This window comes from Carassius gibelio, chromosome A9, assembly GCF_023724105.1.
Source record: "Carassius gibelio isolate Cgi1373 ecotype wild population from Czech Republic chromosome A9, carGib1.2-hapl.c, whole genome shotgun sequence".
Classification (NCBI taxonomy): Eukaryota; Metazoa; Chordata; class Actinopteri; order Cypriniformes; family Cyprinidae; genus Carassius; species Carassius gibelio.
This window is the reverse complement of record NC_068379.1, coordinates 6,680,217-6,699,602: the sequence shown is the minus strand read 5'-3', so window position 1 is coordinate 6,699,602 and position 19,386 is coordinate 6,680,217. Positions and strand designations below refer to the sequence as shown.

Here is a 19,386-nt window from a genome sequence, read left to right as displayed (position 1 = left end):
ACATTTTTAATTCTAAAGTGATGTTTAATGCACATCTCACAGACAATTTTATCCAAAGAAACTTACATTGCATTTAAGATAAACATTTTATTTCATTCAGTCCCTGGGAATTGAACCAATGACCCTGGCACTGCTAATGTCATGTTCTACTGTTTCTACAAGAATGCCCATTATGGAATAATAAAAATGTTGCATTGAATATTAAGCAAAAGGATAACTAGACTCACAATTATGAATACATCATGATAAACGTTTAAGAATTTCCAGTATGCATGCTTGCAGTACTAAACAGATACAAATATGGAACATAAGTCAGTATAGTTCCAACATATTTCAAGAGATGTATTCTTCTATTTTTTCTAAAAGCTTTGTTGCAATATGCAATGCACTTCTGGCATTATTAACACCAAATTGTTTGTTTGGAATGTGAGGAAATTGGTGGTAGTTCGGATATTGAGTTTTTTTGCCATCAACACCAAGTTCAGTCAGTTGCCTCACAGTGCTTGGTAAAGAAGCCAACTGTGAGCTGAAATGGGACACCTGTTGAGCAAGGCTTGTTATTGAGCAGTTGTTGGGCTGGTGTCCACATCCCCTGTACATCGCTGAAATCAGTGCTTTTTCCACAGCCTGATGCACTTTAAACAGACACCACTCTGAGCTTTCTCCTCCAGTGTCATTGTTAGCTGCTCTGATGTCACATTGAGCTTGTTCATACCAGCGTTTTGCCTCCTCTCTGTTTGGCCTTGGAGCTTCTCTGTGGTGTGACCAGAAGTTATAGTGCCTTCTAGAATGGTTCTGATAAAACCTCTCGCGTCCCCGTCTGTGGCTTCGTGCCTCTGTGTTCCACGTATCATAGAAATCTCGAAAGTCTCTCCAGTTTGAGGATGTGCTCTGTGCAGTTTTCCCTTGTTGTAGTTCCTCAATTCTGTTTTGCAGGTATTTAAATGCCTCTGTGGCAAGTACTTCATTGCCAGGGTTTTTGTCTGGATGCCAGCAGAGGTAGAGACGTTTAAGGGCTTTTTGCTTGTCCTCGCTTGACATCTTCCAGATTTCGTTTAAGCTTCGGTCAATTTCTCTTTTGATCTCTTCTAATGTCCCAGGAAAGACTGTTTTGGGTGGAGGACTAGATGTCAAAATATGTTCTATATCTGTGCAAGTGGACCCTTTTGACGCAGATGCCTTCTTTTCTCTTTTAAATTGGTAAAGGTCAAGAGAGCTTACTTCAATGAAGTCATCGCTGCCAACTTGAATTTTATATCTGGCAGGAAATTGTCTTGCTTGTCCCGGTTGATCATCCACTCGCTCGATAACAATGGCGTATAAATAGTCATTGCCCTTGCTGAAGCCAACATACTCTCCACTTTCAAAGTTGTTGAGGAAGTTCATATCAAGGCAGTCATGCCATTCTTCGGGTATATGGCATCCAGGTTTTGGTAAGGCACCGTGTCCTTCCTCCTTGTGGTCACTGCTATGAATGCCATATTTTGCTAAGGTTTTCTCAACATCCTCCATGTTATCAGACAGCAAAAGTTGTCCAAGGACTAGAAGGCTTGAGGTGGTCAGACAGTTTTTCAGAAGAGCATTAATTTCTTTAGTAAGACACATATTAACTTCATTTACTACTTTGTGTGCCATGTCATCATTGTGTTTTAAGTAGAAACTGCATCCATTTTGCTGTTTTTTCACATAAACATCTGTTTCAGCCTTACTACCCTCAAGTGGCTCCAGGTTTAACAGAAGCTCAGTTTGAAGAGTTTTACAACAGATAATTTGAATTTTAGAAAAGATTTCTTCACACTTTTCTGCAGCTTCAGAGTGGGAAACACTGCCTTTGCTTTCTTCTCTGATTAGGCAGACTAGTCCATGAAGAAATTCATCAGAAGACAAGTGCTTGTCAAACCAGCCACCAAATTCACACCCTTCATAATCACAATATTGGACACTTGCTTCCTCCAGGTTTTCAGAAATTACATTCGAGAGAAATTTGGGGCGAACATGCTCAGGAAGGAACTGCAACAATGTTTGATGTTCATAGTGATCATTTCCAAGATGACAACAATTAAATTTTTCAAGCAGTTTCAGCTTGGTTTCCAGAGGTCCCTCGAGTCTTTCAGCCTGAAAAAAGGTGTCATTGAAAAACAAAGTGCAGGAATCATAGATTTTCCCATCTGTTGATGGAAGATAAAGCTGGTTGTTTGGGGAAAAAAAGGTTTTGTTCTGTTCCTTTTTCAACAGGCCAAACAGCTGCTGTACAACACGCTTCACAGTTTTCTGCTGATTTGCCTGAAGGCTGTCTTTGTCCGAGCTATCAGAATAGATTTCTTGAAGAACAGTGCTGTATTGATTGATGGTAGGCCTTTCCTCTACACCAATTTTCTTGAAGAAGTCTTCAAATTTCATATACTTTGGGGGAATTTTGTACAAGTAAGGCCTAAACTCAAAGGCATCATCTAGCACAAGTGCTGTCTGTTTGGCCTTCACAAGTGTCGTCTCATTTTCCACCAAAATAATGGGGAGGTCTGAGAACAGAGAGGCATCAAAATCTATCGACTGTAGGTAGGCATACGATTTGCTAAATATGTTTTTTCTTGTCTCCAAAAATCTGTCTTTCTGGCATGGAAACCTACAGATGTTTTTCAGATTAGCAGCCACTTCTCCTGGGGGTGGAGTCTCCAAGGCTCCAGCTTCCTTTATTTTCTTCATGTGATGTGGAGAGCAGTTTTCTAAGGGCAGGATTGGCATAGATGTCCATATCAGATATTGGTGATCACTGTCTCTGCCACAAAGTGATCCACTGATTGCAACAACCTCCCTGTCTTGAGCAAAGGCCTTGTGATAATCACAAAGCTCTTGCGGAATTTGCACTGGGAAGATGAATTTAATATTAGCAAGTCTATTCAGTAAATCAGACTCTTCATCATAAATATTTGATAAAACAGTCTTAAACAGGAGTTGTGATCTTTTTTTAAGAACATCTAAAGGAATGTTGCCTCTAGATTCAGATTCAATTTGTTTTGCAAACTGAATGATTTCCTCATCAGACACTTCATGTTTCAATCCAAGGTCCTTTAAGAGATAATATGCTTTAGTACGTTTTCTTTGGAAAATCTCCCAAAACCTTTCTGGCACAAATCTCTCCTTTGGAAGCATTTCACTGTAAAGGTGTACACTGTCATCATAGAAGTATGAAGCCACCTGAAGAGAGCCATGGATGTCTTGAATAAATCTGACATCTTTCAATGCAGAGACAATCCTTTGATCCACTGTTCCAAGTTCCACTAACAACCGCATGAACTCAAGAAGCTTGCCCTCTTTCATCATGTGCACAGAGGGAAGAATAAACTGTACACAGAACTCCAAATCATCCAGAATCTGAATTTTTAGACATTCTGACAAATCTAAGTTCACCACGGTGTACTTCAGGAAGATACTGTCACATCCATCGACAAGGTACAAATTTGGAAAGTTGTTCTGATGCTTAGAATTCAGAATATATACCATTCCGTGTAAATCAATCCTTTCCCGTTTTCCAGATATTGACTCAAACAGGGGCAAGGACTTGAGCATCAACACATGTTGACTCTTGTTATTGGAATCTCTGATCCCATGTTGTAAGAAGCGCTGAAGATCAGTGCGTTCCTCTTCTGATAGATCCTCAAACTGTGAATGTGCTACATGATAAACCTGCCCCAAAACAGCACTGCTCTCTCCTGTTTGCAAGAGTTCTTGATTCATATTGAGACGGAACTCTGGACTGAGATACTTGAAAAAGACAAGGTCGATTTTCATGAACCCCAGTTTTATGAGAATGTACTCTATTTTTTCTTTTTCATAATGAATCACTTTTGATATGTTGTTCATTGTTTGTAAGAAACGTGTGTTATTTTGACTGGGGCAGATGACTGGTAAGATAGGACTGTCGCCAAAGTGCTTTTTAATCTCACTAAAGACATTCAGATTTTCATTTTGGTAGCTTTTCTTTTGATCATCAAAAAAGGTCCACAATGTTTTCAGCCATTTGATTGTCTCTGAATCTGCTTTGTAGAGCTGACACCTTTGATCAGGTAATGACTGCCTGAGCAGTAGTTGGATTTCTGGATTCAAATACGTTGCTGCTATGTCAATTGTTATGCCCTTAATAAACTTTCCGTCATGCAGAATTTGGAAATGATTCATGTAGACAACCATATCTGCAAACATCTCCTGATGCCCTCGGAAAAGACTGCTAAATCTTGATATCAGCTTTGGGGATTTAGAATCAAAGACTCTTAACATCTGATCTTCTGTGAGGAGAAGAGGAAGCCCATTGAGGTCTTGGACATTTTTCTCATTGACATTTTCCAAGCAGAAGCTCAAAAGTTTTGAACATCTTGTTTTGTCTTTAATACATGTTTGGTTGATGGGCAAAGGCAAACCACTAGTTGTCTGGGAAGGATCGTTCAGTGATCTTTGCTTTAAGAAATTCATCACTGTTGAAGGACTGATTTCTGCCACATCCACACCAGCCAATTTGAAGTTGCAGTTTATTTCATGCATTGTCCAAGAGTATGGCACTAATTTCATCCCACTGTCATCTAAAATTTCGAAAATTCCATTATGTTTCTCAGTTGTGAAATATGGACAATTTTGTGGTTCAGACACACTGCACCAGGTAACTGTGTATTTGTTTATTTTTGTATCTGTTAAACCATGTGATGACACAACAGGAACACTGTGTACCGTGGGTATGACGGGAAGGTCACGTTGGTTGATGGATCTATAGACCTCATGAATCATCTCATGCCAGACTTTGTTTACACCTGGAGAAATGCATGGAAAGAATTTAAGGCAAGAATTCTCTAGTTGGGGCTTTAGGAATACAAGAGCTGTAGGTGTATCTTTCTTCATGACTGAACAAAGATGTAACAGGAGGTCAGCGTAGAGTGGTGAAATTATGTTTTTTTTCAGGAACTGGTTCCACTCAGTCTTCACACTATCACCATCCTCTTTCCACAAGTCCCTTCTGGAAGAATCTACTTCAAAATTTGCATTCACATGGACTGGTAAACCAGTTTCTCCAGGTAAAGGCAAAGAACAAAATGCCCTACCAGTAAATTTGTAGTTAAATGAGCTGCTCAAACATGCAGCCAGAGCAGCTTGAGGAACTTTGAAATAATCCTGCTTGTGTTTTTGCTCAAAGTTTTTTTCTGAAAAGCCAAAGTACTCTGCAATGACCCACTGACTTTTATTAATTCCAGATGAGATTTGCATGCCGTAGATGGTTTTGGATGGTTCTGCTGTTCTTGACATGAAGGAATCTTGTACATGTCTGTGAAAGTTTTCCTTGCTTACCATGCTCTTCTCTGTGTATTTCTTTTCAATAATGAAAGAACATTTTGGTTGTTTTCCATCTTCACTGATTTCTGAGAACTGTATTTTTGTGATGTGTTTCAAGAAGAGAATTAGTCCTTCAGGATCTTCAGTCAAAGCACAATAAAGTTCGTGCATGTCATGATCTGTGACTGTATGTCTAGATATTTCAGATTTTTCTGCCATTTTCTCTGTCCTGAGAGGGAGTCTGAACATGGTTCCGGAATTGAGTGCAAACAGTTCTGGAAGAAAGGTATGATAAACATCCTCAAAAGACTTTTTAAATTCATCTTCCATTGAAAACATGCAGCCTGGGGACTGTTTTGTTACACCTTCCACATATTTTAGATTTGGATCTGAAATGCAGAGCCATTTGTCACCAGTCAGGATAGATGGACAGTCTGTTAGATGATACACTGAATTGAAGCCAAGTCCATATTTTCCAGTTCTTCCTAAACTCCCATGTTTTCCTCCTTCCCCTAACTGCTGAATACCTTGCAGGTCAGCATCAGAAAATGTTCTGTTGTTGTACACACATAGTGCTGGGCCTTGAGCCAGTTTCCATTTCTCTCCAAATATCTTTTCTGTCTTATGTTTTCTTTTGTCCCACACAAAGTTAATTTCTGTTGCCTCTGCATCATCAGCATTTTGAATGAGCTCTTTCAGAATATCCTTTTTAGATGGATATGCATCAATTATATTTTTTATTCTGACAGTTAGTTTCTCTGTCTGTCCAAACTCTTTGGCATGAAGTGAAAACCCACCAACAAAATGTTCTTTCAGAGTATGGTGTCTTGTTGTCATAACACCAAAATGACAGGCCACAGGCCGAGGTATCAGCTCATGGGAGAACTTGACACCAGCTGAGACAGGCATCCATGGGCTGTCATTATATTTCAGCTCTTTAGAAGATGTCAGTACGCTTCTCTCATCAGGTATGAGACAGTTTGCAAGCTTTTCTTCTTTAATTTTGTACAGCCCATCCAAGAGGATTGCAACACAGTTATGGAGGTCTGACTCGGAAAGAGGTTGAGATCCATATAAAGCCTTAATTTCCTCGAGTGCAGCAACAAATTGTTCTTTTGCGAATTGTTTTTTGACACCAATGCAGTCCCAGAGCCTCTCAAATTTGGAGAACATGCCTGGCAGCACATAAAGATATGGTTTCTTTTCAAATTCTTCACTTCTGGCCACCGCCTTCACATTTACAAAGTGGTCCTCAATGAAAATGAATGGAAATGATTTTGCATGGCCAATAATTGGATTGGGATCTTTCTGTTCCAACAAGTAATTGTTGAGATATGCATAGCAAGACTGAGCAATGTTGAAGACATCAGTCTTTTCAAATCCATTGCAGTATTGGTGTGCTTTAAATAGCTGCTGAAGCACCATCTCAACTGGTGGATTTGTCCGTACTCTCAGTTTCTGGAGAACTGAATCATAGCTATGTATTTGAAGGTTTGAATTATCAACTGTAAATCCTGTCATGCTTACTAAATTTCGGCAATTATTACTGTACACTTCAGAGGGTTTTTTAAGAACTGTTTTTTTCTCATTTTTCTGATCTACAGGAGCTAAGGCAGGAAGGAATGGTATTTGAGACAGTGTGTCCCAGAGCAGGGAATTTACATCTTCTTTGGAATCTGTCATTGACTCTATGAGACACTCAAGACATTTTTGACATTTAGATTCATCCTGCTGCCAAACACTGGATATCTTCCCTGCTCTCTCTATGATGTCTTCCGAAGGGAGGCGGTCACTCAGCATTCCCAAATCGGAAAGTCGTTGAATTCTTTTTGGTGAGAGATAGTTATTTGCAGTTCCCTCAATAAATCGTCCTTCCTCAAGTTCATACAAACAAGCCACTTTGCCAGAAGGATTCACAAGTTGCTTAATAAATTGAAGATTCTGACATTTCTGTGTTGGAATGCAAGGGTAACTTTTCAGTAGGTCATCAACAGCAGAATCATTCAAGTCAATGGCATTCAGAACAAGCACATCTCTGTTATGTGTGTCCAGAGCACTCAAGTTCTTAAACACAATGCTATAAAACTCAGGCCAGTCGATTGTTTTCTGTTTGATCATTTCCTTGAAGCCACAATAATTGAAACTGTCTCTTACCCATGTTGGGAGAGAAACAACAGAGGAATATGAAGCTCCCAAGCTCAAGAACACTTTTATGGCAATGTCTCCAACTGCTTGGTTCTTCTCAATTTTTGGATTCAGAAATCTTGCCTTGTCCATAGAACACCAATGATGTCCATTGCTAAGAAGATCCAGAGAAGTACAATTGCCATTCCGTGCAACTGCTGAGTAGAAGGACTCAACCAAGGGTAAAAATGCTTTGCTTACTCTCTCTACATTAGGCCAGAATGCATAGAAGGAATAGTTCTGGATATGTCCATTTTGGGCCATTTTTTTCAGCTCAAGCAGTGTTGTGATGTAAGCAGAGGTTACAGCATCTTTAAGTAAAGCTTTGTTCCACTCAGACTTTACTCCTTTTTCCCATAGCCCTTTCCTATTTGATGTGACTGCAAAAGTCCCATTCACATGAACTGGAAGACCTGTCTCAATTGAGAGAGGAAGAAAACAAAAAGCCTGGCCAATGAGGCTTTCATCAGGGGACCATGCATTAGTTTTTCCCTCTTTATGCAAAGGTACAGCTATACCTCCAATTGGAAATGAAAACACATGCTCTTGATCATTTCTTTTCTGGAACATTTGCAAGGAATCCTGTGTTCCAAAACATGAGTACAAAAGCCAGTACTGTGTGAGGGATCTCTCTGAGTGCTCCTGAACTATTTGAACAATGTGTGCACTGTTTACATCAACAATTTTGTGGCATGTGATATCAATATTTCTGTAAGTGCTCTTGATCTCTTGGAGAAATGTATCATTCGAGACAGGAAAAGAATTCATGACTTTTCTGGATATTTTAAGAGGAGTCTGAATCTGATCATTTCTTGGAGGAGTTGATGCATTTTCAGGGACAATTTGAAGAGACAGAGATGTAATGCTTTTGAGAAATAGTAAGTGAGTTTGGGAGTTGTCAGTCAAATGATTTTTAAAACTCCTAATGCGATCTTCGTTGTATACCTTTGAACTTATCTCTGATTTGTTTGCCTCCTCCAGAGTGCGAAATGGTAATTTAATCAAGGTGCCATTATAGGATTTCTTGCTGTTTTGCACTGACAGGTCACAATCAAAAATGCCTTCATAGGACTTAAACTGTCCAGGAAACCTTTTGAACAACCGTTTCTGGAATGGGTTGAGTTTAATTCCAGGGTTTCCATTGTGGAGAATGTGCTTTTCCAAATGGGTGATGTTTGGATCAAGTATGAGAAGGGTATTTCCACTCAAAATTGAGGGAATATCACTCACATGGTAAACAGCATTAAATCCAAGCCCAAACTTTCCAATCATCTTAACATTGTTTTCCTTTGATGCTGATCCCACTTTGACAATGTTTCTCCAGTCTTTTTCTGAAAAGAGCTCGTTGTTGAAGATCCAAAGGCATGGTCCATTGCAGAAGGCCATTCCATCATCAATTAGGGTTTCAGGGGGGTCTCTATGTTTTCGGAAGTCAAGGAGGAATTTACATGTGGTTGCCTCCGCATCCTCAGCATTTTGAAGGAGTTCTTTGAAAATGTCACTTTCTTCATCATACTCTTTAAGAATGTTCTTAATTCTTTGAGTAATTGGTTCAGATTGCCCACATTGTTCTATACCAAATAACTCTTGCTCTGCTTGTAGTTTTAAAATGCGAGTACTTAAGAATGGGACATTCAACCATCTTGCAGTGAGGGGTTTAACTTCCTCGTGAATGACATAAAATTCCTCATTGTCTTGTTTCAGGTCATCTAGTGCTTCAGCACTAATGTCACAGAAGACTGTTTTGGACAAAGACTGGAGAGTAAATATTTGGTCTTGTGCCATAACAGGCACTGGTGTGCTGTCCTTCAAAAGCTTCTCATTCTTACGTATCCAGTCAAGAATAGAAATTGACACTTCAAGTTCTGTTGAGTCACCATGAGGAGGACACCTGCTGTCAATTCTATGTTTTATGCCATGGAGTATGTTTTCAATCTCCTCATCAGACAGGGTTTTCTTCACACCAAACTTTGTTAGCAAGTTTTCATATTGCAAAAACTCTTCAGGCACTTTCTTAATGTAAGGGCTTAGATCCAATCCAGGTGGATAGGCTAAAACTATATCTCCTGGACAGACAAACTCACTGTTATTCCAAATCCAGGGAATTAATTGTGTGTCCATTAAATCTTTGAAATTTCTCATGTTGTCCTGCATGAATTTATAGATACAGTGTAGCTTGGTTTTAAACTGAAAATCTGAATTTGGGTTTACCATTGATCTCAGTGCAGAGAGGTTCTCCAATACTTTTTCAGCAGGAGGGGGCTCATAAAGTCCAAGACTGTTGCAGACATGTTTGTTTAGCTCAGAGGTAATTGGCATTACATATCCAACAATTAAAGAATACTTTGAATCTCTTACTTCAGCAGGCTTATACAAACCACGCTTTAGATTTCTACAGATGCTTCCATTCAAGAACTCTGGATTTTCACAAGGCAGCCACTTCCTTTGCATCAACTCTCCTATCTCCATCTTGTTGAATTTGGAAAGGAAATCATTCGCATTCAGTACTCGAACTAGAGTTTGTGCTTTTTTAAATGCCTTATCTGGTGAGTGACCACAAAGCTTTTCAATGTGATTTATGACTTGGAGTATGTTTGCGGTTGATAGTTCTTTTTGGTCTGTCTTTAAGCCGAGGCGTTGCAAACTCTGAAGCATTTCCTGAGTCTTTGTGTAAATAGGTGGGGGAAAGAAATCTTTTTCAAAAAGGTCCTGGAATGTCTTGTTTCTTGGATCAAAAACATTTGAGGCTTGTTTGCGTTCTCCATGAGTTGTCTCAATAAAATTGAGACCTTTTGTTTTTGTGAACAGCTGCTCACTTTGTGAGAGTAGAATGCTACCATTTTTCAGTATCCAGGTCATTATTGTCTGTTCCTCACCATTTTTGAAAGTGCCTGTCTTAATGCAGTCAACCAAATGTACAGCCACTTTAGCTGCATCCAAGAGTTCAATATTCAGAAGAGTCAAAAGTCTGCGATCAGCTTCATTTGCACACTGTACAAAGGTGTCAGGCATTGGCAGATCATTCGGAATGGCTGGATTGGTTGTTGAAACGACTGCTTGCTTTGATTTAACTGCAACATATATCCCAGACATCATTTTGAAGATTGGCAACATTGAAAGTAGGTTCTGTTCAGCAACTGTGAGAGAATCCAAAGAAGAGAGGTACACTTTCAACTCCTCTCTTTCATGTGGTGAAGCAGAGGCAATGCCTTTGATGACCTGATCTCTGTTTGAGTTCACAATGACTTGTAAAACATTTCTTGGTGAGGCTGGAAGAACATAACTCTCAATGCAATGATGTCTAAGACACTCATCTCGTTTTATGACTGTACATCCCACCATTTTTAACACTTTCTGAACATTATTAGACAAGTTGGACCCTGTGCTACTCTGAAAGATCAAAGTTGTGTTACTCTGCAACCTAGCCAACAATACAGAATTGCCTGAACTCTGGAGTGGCTCCAGTGGTAATAAAGGCATGTTAATAAAGCTGCTTAACTCAATCCATTCAGTGCTAAGAAACGTCCAGAATTCAGAAAGCCAGCTCTTTGGTGGATGATGATCTTCTGTTGTTTTCCATGTCACATGACCTTGGGTCACTTTCCAGTCCATTGGTAAGTGCTGCTTTGTGAGTGCAACAACATGTTGTGCATCCAAATTGATTATGTTGAATATGCCTGAAACACACACACAATGTTAATTTCATATTATTATAAGCATTCCCAATTAAATATATGAAACAATTTTCTTACTCCTTGTTGCTAGTTTCCTTAGCTGCATATTGCAAAAATGGCTCAGATCGTTGGGTAAAAACCTTTCTTTACAAAATGGCAGCAATGTTCTAAATAAATAAAGAAAAAAAAGAGATTACTATTGTGACAGCACAATATAACGACACTGAATGATTCAAGTAGAAAAGAGACTCAAACTTTACCTTGGGAACTTCTCATTGTCAATCAAAACAGTCTTCTGCACTCCATTGCTAAATGAAGTGAAGGTTCCATCACTGAGAGGAAGAAGGGTAAGTCCTTCTAGCTCTGTGAACTTATCATCACTGAGAGCAAATTCAAGAAGAGAGTATTTGTCATCTTTACTGAGATTTCCAGCCTTACTTCTGCTTCTGCGAAGGACATCTCTAACATAAGATGGAGTCACCCATGACAAGGTATCACTTTTAGGGAAGATTTCTTGAACATCTTTCAAAACATGTTCTGGGACTGAGACCAGGTTCTCTCCTTCAGCAATCAATAATCTTGACACTGCAGACATTGTGTTTCTACATATATTGTTCACTGGAAAAACTGCCTCTGAGGGAGACACCCAGATTTTCTCATTATCAGCAAGGTGAAAGATCTTGTATTCAAATAGACCTTTCAGAGTATTTGTTGCAACTTCATGCCATCTCTCTTTATGTACGGTCTTCGATAGGTCAGGCCAAAGATTGTAAACAGTAGGGGAAGGCAAGGCTGAGATTTCTGATAACTGAATGGCATCTAGGATCATCATGAGATAGACATGGGGAAGAACATCTTTTGTGAGCAGCTCATTCCACACAGCAGACTCGTCATTCTTCTGATCCTCCTCTTGCCACTTGATGTACCTCCGATTGTCTGTCAGGCCAAAACAGGCATTGATGTGAATAGGAAGACCAGTTTTGTTTGGTTCATTATTTGGAAGTGGCAGAAAGCAACTTAGTCGCCCATTGCAAAGTGATCGGTCTTCATCTAATCGATATGCCGCATCAACTTGAGGGTAGAAGCTCAGCTTTTTAGCTAGAGAGTCAATCTCTGGTATATATCCCTGTTTCAGAAGGCAAGTTGTCACAAGCCACTTGGTCCTTGTTTCTACCATTTGCTGGCAAATCTGAGATACTGTTTTAAAACATGTTTTTCTGTCAAACGAATCCTTCTTGATATAAGAAAGGTCAGTGATAAAGTTATTTGACACTGAAACTTTGAGCCTATTGTGGCAGAGGCCATTGGTGTCAATATGCAGCAAAGTAATGGATGACACATTTCTCAGGAAAAGAAGACTGATGTCTGCATCAGCAATGAAACTGTCAAATAGCTGGGTAACTTTTCTGGAGTCATATAAGTTATCTGAGATCTCTGAAGCCTCATTACGCAGAGGGAAACGGAAGAGTGTCCCTTTGAAGTATTGCTCCTCGCTGATGACCTTCTCCCAGGAACAACTGTTGACTTGACTGACAATATTTTGAAAGGGCTGAAACTGATCTCTGAATTTCAAAAGGCTCTCCCTGTCCTCTTCATCATTCAAAGACCACCGATAGCCTTCTTCATCCTCTCCAAACATCTTCTTTTGTGGGTCAAAAATGGCTAGGTGTTCAGAACTGAAGACACCTGGCAGGTCTGTAAAAATCAATAAAAATGATTTCTAATATTTGTTAGCATCTCTAGTGTTGTACTAAAGCCCCTGTCAGAATCTGACACCCAATGTACCCTGATGGCCAGTTATTTGTAAAAACTGATGTTGCAGACAGTCAGGTCAATGCAATCAGATTGTTGATAATACACTAATCAGGATGCACAAATTCTGGCCAATACAGATATTACATTTATTTTTATCCTAAAATTAGTACTTTGAGTTAATTTAAGGATCACAACAACGCAATAAAGTTTAAATTCTTGCTATTAATAAACCATTAACTATGACTAATAAATAAACTTCTATTTTGCTGCTTATTAATAGTTAGTAAGGTAGTTGTTAAGTCTATGCATTGGGTAGGATTATGGATATAGAATATGGTCATGTACAATAAAAGCTTTATACATACGAATAAACTGACAATATGTTAATAATAGGCATGAAAACGAACAACTATTTAATAGTAAGAATGGGTCCCTTTACTAAAGTGTTTCCCAATAAACAGTTTGGAGATTGGCTAAATACTGTATATAATAGTGTTATTAAATGCATGCTATTTTTAGTGTTATTAACTTGGATGATGAGTGTTAGATGTTGGAAAATAATAGATAATAGTAATAATCGACTAACCATTAAAAAAAAGTTACTGTAATCTGTAAAATTGTGTATTTCTGTCGTGATACCTAATATTGATATTGATAAACATGTATCCTACCCTCTGACAATTAAACAGTAGAGGAGAATTCAAAAGGAAAATTATTGTTTACAATATTACAATATTATCATTCTGTCAAGCTAAGCTAGCATGCTAACAATTAGAAGGCTGAAGATACAAAAAAGGTGACATTTCATTTGATCAGCAGTAGGTTACATAATGTGATATATAATTAAAAAATATATATTTAACTGACATAATGTGATGTTAACACTTCATAAATAATCAAGCAATATTGTAGGATTTCTAATCAGCAGGCACTAATACACCTAATAAAGTTCTATGATTAGATCTGGTTATGTAGCATATTTCACCTGTAATATGATAAACAGAGTTGAAACCGATCCCAAATCTCCCAACTTTTGTTGGGTCTTCCTGCTTGATGCTTCTGCCGACTCTCTGAATACCCTCCCAGTCTTCCTCTGTAAAGGCTGCATCATTGAAGGCATAGAGAGCAGGTCCTGCCAGATCAACGTTACAAATGGTCATACAAAAATGATCAAACAAAATACTTTCAACATTTAGTCTTTTGTATAGTAAAGAATTTCAGTATAGTCCTAGCAGATGAAAATGAATCGTATCTCCAATACTGTCCGTACTCTATGCACTTATTCGCAGCCTATTTTCTTAGGACTAAACAGTGATTTTGACCTATAGTTTAGGATATCTGTGATACAGTTTGAGTACAATTAAAGCACAAATCTCAGTTATTAATTGCAATGTGTTAACTAAAATTATTAACTAAAATTTAGAACTAAAACAATAAATAAAATAAAACTTGAAATCTTCATTGTTGTAACATATGAATGATTTAGACTATAACTAGAAGACTAATGCAATACCCCTATAGTGTAATATCCATTGTGGCAGGCTGAAAAATAATTTTGTTTAAATACCTTGATATTTTCCGAGCTCTTCCGTCCACAGGCTGTGATTCTCATAATGTCTCTCATCATGAATAAACACCACAGTTGAAGCTCCTGCATCATCTGCATTCTGGATCAGCTCCTGATATATTATAAGATAACTGTTATTGGCTGATGAGATATAAGATGCATAGATTTGATGCACATTTATTCATGCAATGTGTAAAGGTATTTATTTATTTATTTATTACCTACCTTCAGTATTTGTCCCCCATCTGGGTACCTCCTCAAAATTTCTTTCAAGTAATCAATGAATGGTGGGGATGTAGCACCAAATTTATTTCTACATCGAACAATGTAAAGTTTATCACAAACTGCACGAAATGCATACAAATCAAACTCAAGGTTCAATGATGTTACAGATAAAGTACAAACTTAGATTAATGCTAGTCAATTGTTAGTATGCTTTTGATTATTTGTAAAATATATTAGTCTTATTACTGAATTTTTCTCATAAACTCCTAAATACTTTCTGAACTTTCAGTTTAATTTCAATCAGATATTAATTTGGCTTAAACATAAAATATGCAGTGAATAAAATCACTTACTTCTTTTTCTTCTTTTGCTTTGATGCTGAACTCATTGTCTTTCTTTTACAGTCTCCTGTGTACTAAAAAAAAAGAAAAGAAAAAAAAACTTTTACAAATCTTAAAAGATGCATTCCTTTGAACAGATGTTCTTATTCCATTTCCATTGTTCTAATATTTTTTTAGCTTCAAAACAGTTCACCTTGCAAAATATTAATAATTAAAAAAATTTAAAAGCAATTATTTTTGGACCAAAATGTATTTTTGATGCTTCAAAAAATTCTAACTGACCCTCTGATGTCACATGGACTACTTTGATGATGTTTTTCTTACCTTTCTGGACATGGACAGTAGACCGTACACACAGTTTCAATTGAGGGACTGAGAGCTCTCGGACTAAATCTAAAATATCTTAAACTGTGTTCCAAAGATGAACGGAGGTCTCATGGGTTTGGAACGGCATGAGGGTGAGTTATTAATGACATCATTTTGCTATTTGGGTGAACTATCCCTTTAAATAGCCATTATTGCACAATAAATTTGTTATATTAATGAACCAAGGCTAAAGCCTTGCATTTAATGTGCAATATATATTTTTATTATTATTATTGTTTCACTAAATACATTTTGGAATCTGGCTATGTTAAATAGCCATTACAATAAATGTATGTTAATGAACCTGTTATTGTGAGTTTTATTTGACAAAAATGCTTTAACTTACAGTAAACAAACAGTGAATTGAATTTCATATCAAATGCTCTAATTTACTGTCAAATGTATAGCAGTACATGTAAGTTCATTGTTGCTCTTGTAATTTCACTTGAAAAGTTCATTTCACTTTCAGTTCTGAGAGCTGAGGTGTACAATTTGATTTTCTCAAATACATCAAGGTAAGTGCACAAATGTCTCTCAAACACACACGCTCTCTCTCTCTCTCTCTCTTTCTCTCACACACACACACACATACACACACAATATAATATGCTGTTATACTCCATATAGCTTCATATACAAGTCAGAAACTAAGCTTTTTTTGCACAGGCCTATCAAAAGGGTTAATGGTCCCACCTAGTGATCAACTGTAAAAATAACACATTTTACCTCTTCCCAAAAGGGAAAACCACAATCAATCAAGAATGCATGATTATATGGTGTCATGGCTTTGCAATCAAAAAATGTCATTATAATGGAAGTCAATGGGGCAAAAACAGCCACTAAACAACAAATGAGGGAGAAAAAAAATTAAATCTAATGCTACACAAAAACTAAACATGCATTAAAGCCAATGTTGCTACTAATCTTTGACATGCCCAAGACTGTTATAAAAAAGAAAAAAATCCAGCCACAATTACTTTTGTATTGAAAATAAGTCATTCTGTGTGTCTTTTTCCCCCAAATCAGTGACAGCATTTATGAACTTGGCAATTAAAGAGTTAAAATCTTGGATTTTTAAAAAACTTTTGTAGTTTTGATCAGGACTGAAGTTGATTTACAGATTTATGCAAAAATAATTAAAAAAAAAATGAATCTGACACATTTTTACAGTATTTTAAATGAGTGGATGCTTTCATCCCGAACATAACCTAAGGGTAGTGAATTTGAACAATGCACAAGGGTTAATTGAAACTGTAAATTTGTGTGAAAAGGAATAAAAGGTGTCAGAGTTTTACTGCCTCTAGTGTTCATTTCTTTTAGAAAGTGCAGTGATATGTACTTATTGGCAGGGCCGCGTTATCATAATGGGCAACATGGCTGCAACGAAGAATCATGAAGAATCCTCTGCGAGGGGGACGACGGCAAATCAGTCGAATGCAGGGATATGATTACTGATCGTAAGCACAACATCCAGCAGGGCTTGCAACATTTCAAAATACCTGGTAGCACTTCGGGCAGGTACTCTTGAAGCCCAAAATTATTTAACTAGCCCAAATAATAAAGACATTTTTTAACACAGAAAATCAGATAGGAGTGTAATGTCAATCAAAAAATATGTTTAATACACAAATATCAACAAATATGAAGCAAATAATTGTTTTTAACTAGTTAAAGGGTATCTGCAGAATAATAATAATTTAAAAAAAATTATCAATTAAGGCCATTTTAAGAGCCACAAAAGTAAAATGAACACTGTAGGAGTGGTGTTGAACAATGTCTATGGTAACATACAGTATTGAGCCATAAAATTACATGATTTACAGTTCAGTTACAGGATCTCACAAAACAGCGTTTCAGCCTTTAGACCGTTTTTATGAAAAGGGATAAATATAGAGAACCATCTCAAAAGAACTATTCATTCAACAATCAGATAACTATTCCATGCAAATTTTGTTCTTTTGCTTCAATTTTTTATTTCATTTTTTGCAAGTTTTAGGTATATATTCCTAGTTTTATTTTGTTTTGCTTCTCTAGTCATACTTTTTCACATTAGGTTTTATTTAGCCTCTTTTTTGCTTCTAGTTCCATTTATTATTTTCTCTGTTGTGCCATACTGTGTTACCTTGCGTCTTGTCCATTGTGAGTCTTGTGTTCATTCCTGCCCCTCCCTGTATCCAGACATTTCCTGGACATTGACTCTCACTGCCTGGAAGCAAGACTGGTGTATCTATCTGATATACTTAAGCGGCAAGCCTCTGCCTCCACCTAGAAGCAAGTCTGGTTCTACATCTGAGAAATCTGGTTTCTGCCTGGTCTTCCCTGCCATTATCCTGCTTGGTACTCCCTGTTCCTCCCCAGCCCTTGAGCCTGTTGTGAGCCAGGACTGGTCTCAGTGGTCACGCTCCTTGCCTGTCGTCTGCCCTTCCCTGCTGTTTGCACTGTTTCTCCTCACTCTCCTTGCTGTGCCCCGTCTTGTCAATAAAACACCATCACTACACATTCTGCGTCCGGGTCCTCTCTTTTGCACATCCCTAATAATATATTTCTTCATTTCTTGTTTCAAATTTAGCTAGAAAATAAATTTGAGTTGAAGAGGAGTTAAAAAAGTATAAACTCCTAGATACACTGTTTCTCTTTTATCTGCTTAAAGTTACATATATGTCATTTATTCACCTGTGTAAGACATAGTTTACCCCAAAAAATGTCATTTACTTACCCTCAAGTTGTTCCGAACCTACATGAGTTTCTTTCTCCATAACATAAAAGAGGATATTTTGAAGAATGTTGGTAACCAAACAGTTGATGGTAGCCATTGACTTCCATAGTTCATATTTTTTTTCAAATCATGTCAATGGCTACCATCATCTTTATTGTTAACATTCTTCAAAATATCTTCATTTGTAATCATTGTATATTTTGTTGTATATTTTCTTTATTTTATTTGTAGGTTATTTTTTAAAGACATACATTGATATATTTGTATGTTTCCCAGAAGACTATATAAAATCACTTGTGGACTATATGAAAACGTGTTACCTAGCATATCAGATGCTAAATGAACGAATGAATGAATGAATACAATAAAATAAAAATATAATAAAGCCACATCTTGCAGAACTCCAAGCCAAACTTTGAAACTGTATGAATGGAAGTATAAACGACCAGCGTGCTGTAGTTGTTTACTTATGCATTGCGTCAGCCAAAATAGAATATTGTTATTTTATATTAAATATTAGCCTATATTACTAAATATTAATGAAACAAAAAATTACATTCCAAAAACTCGTGTAACTTCGAGGTTATCTCCTACCTTTAATGGTCCTTACAGGTGATGATGCTCCTTCCACGCGCATCCGCAGAATGAAAGCAAAGCGATCAGAAAGGCACAGTTAAAGCCTCTCAGTGCGCACAGTTTGAACTGATTCACGCTAAACAGGCACTTTCCAGAGAAAGGAAACATACGGGCTTCTCTAGGTTTCCGTTCTACTGAAATGGCCTGTTTTGCAAAAATGAAACTTACCCTCCCTCTTCACTCGAAGTTCAATGAATGACTCCGGAAAACGACTGTTTTCACACAGAGTCTCTCCGAATGTAACTTACAGAACTCTCAAAATAATTGTTGCAACAGCCATAGCCTACTTGAAAACAAAACAAAAAAAATATTATGCTACGCATCTTTGGAAGACTTTGCATTTTTAATCAAACAATCAAGCATTTAAAAACATTACATGTTTTTTTTTTTCCGTTAAACGTTCAGTTAAACGTCAGTATGGCGAGGGTGATGATGACACTTAGCCTTCATGACTAGAATCGAAAGAAAACACCTGAACAGAAATAATAATAATAATAATAATAATAATAATAATAATAATAATAATAACCATCACCATCATCATTATCATATGAACAGGTCTACTATAGGCATTTATATTAATATTAAGGCATTTAAAGCTACATA

The 19,386-nt window shown here is 37.3% G+C and overlaps 1 protein-coding gene across 1 annotated transcript; it reads right to left on the bottom strand.

The window, feature by feature from the left end:
* Window positions 1-3: 3 nt before the first annotated feature.
* si:dkeyp-118h9.7 (sacsin) lies at window positions 4-18,905 on the bottom strand. Its single transcript, XM_052605591.1, has 8 exons — window positions 18,739-18,905; window positions 15,075-15,136; window positions 14,722-14,809; window positions 14,497-14,608; window positions 13,915-14,061; window positions 11,435-12,869; window positions 11,253-11,341; window positions 4-11,177 (listed from the first exon to the last, which is right to left on the bottom strand). Exons 2-8 carry the CDS (start codon window positions 15,107-15,109, stop codon window positions 334-336), a joined length of 12,750 nt encoding a protein of 4,249 aa, XP_052461551.1. The 5' UTR covers window positions 15,110-15,136; window positions 18,739-18,905; the 3' UTR covers window positions 4-333.
* Window positions 18,906-19,386: the final 481 nt, after the last annotated feature.

Excerpts from the sequence above, each read along its gene's own strand:
- si:dkeyp-118h9.7 (XM_052605591.1), bottom strand. The coding sequence starts at position 15,109 with ATGAGTTCAGCATCAAAGCAAAAGAAGAAAAAGAA. Across the intron at positions 12,870-13,914 it reads CTCTGTTTATCATATTACAG|ACCTGCCAGGTGTCTTCAGT; the intron begins GTGAAATATGCT and ends TGATTTTTACAG. Across the intron at positions 11,342-11,434 it reads GACAATGAGAAGTTCCCAAG|AACATTGCTGCCATTTTGTA; the intron begins GTAAAGTTTGAG and ends TTATTTATTTAG.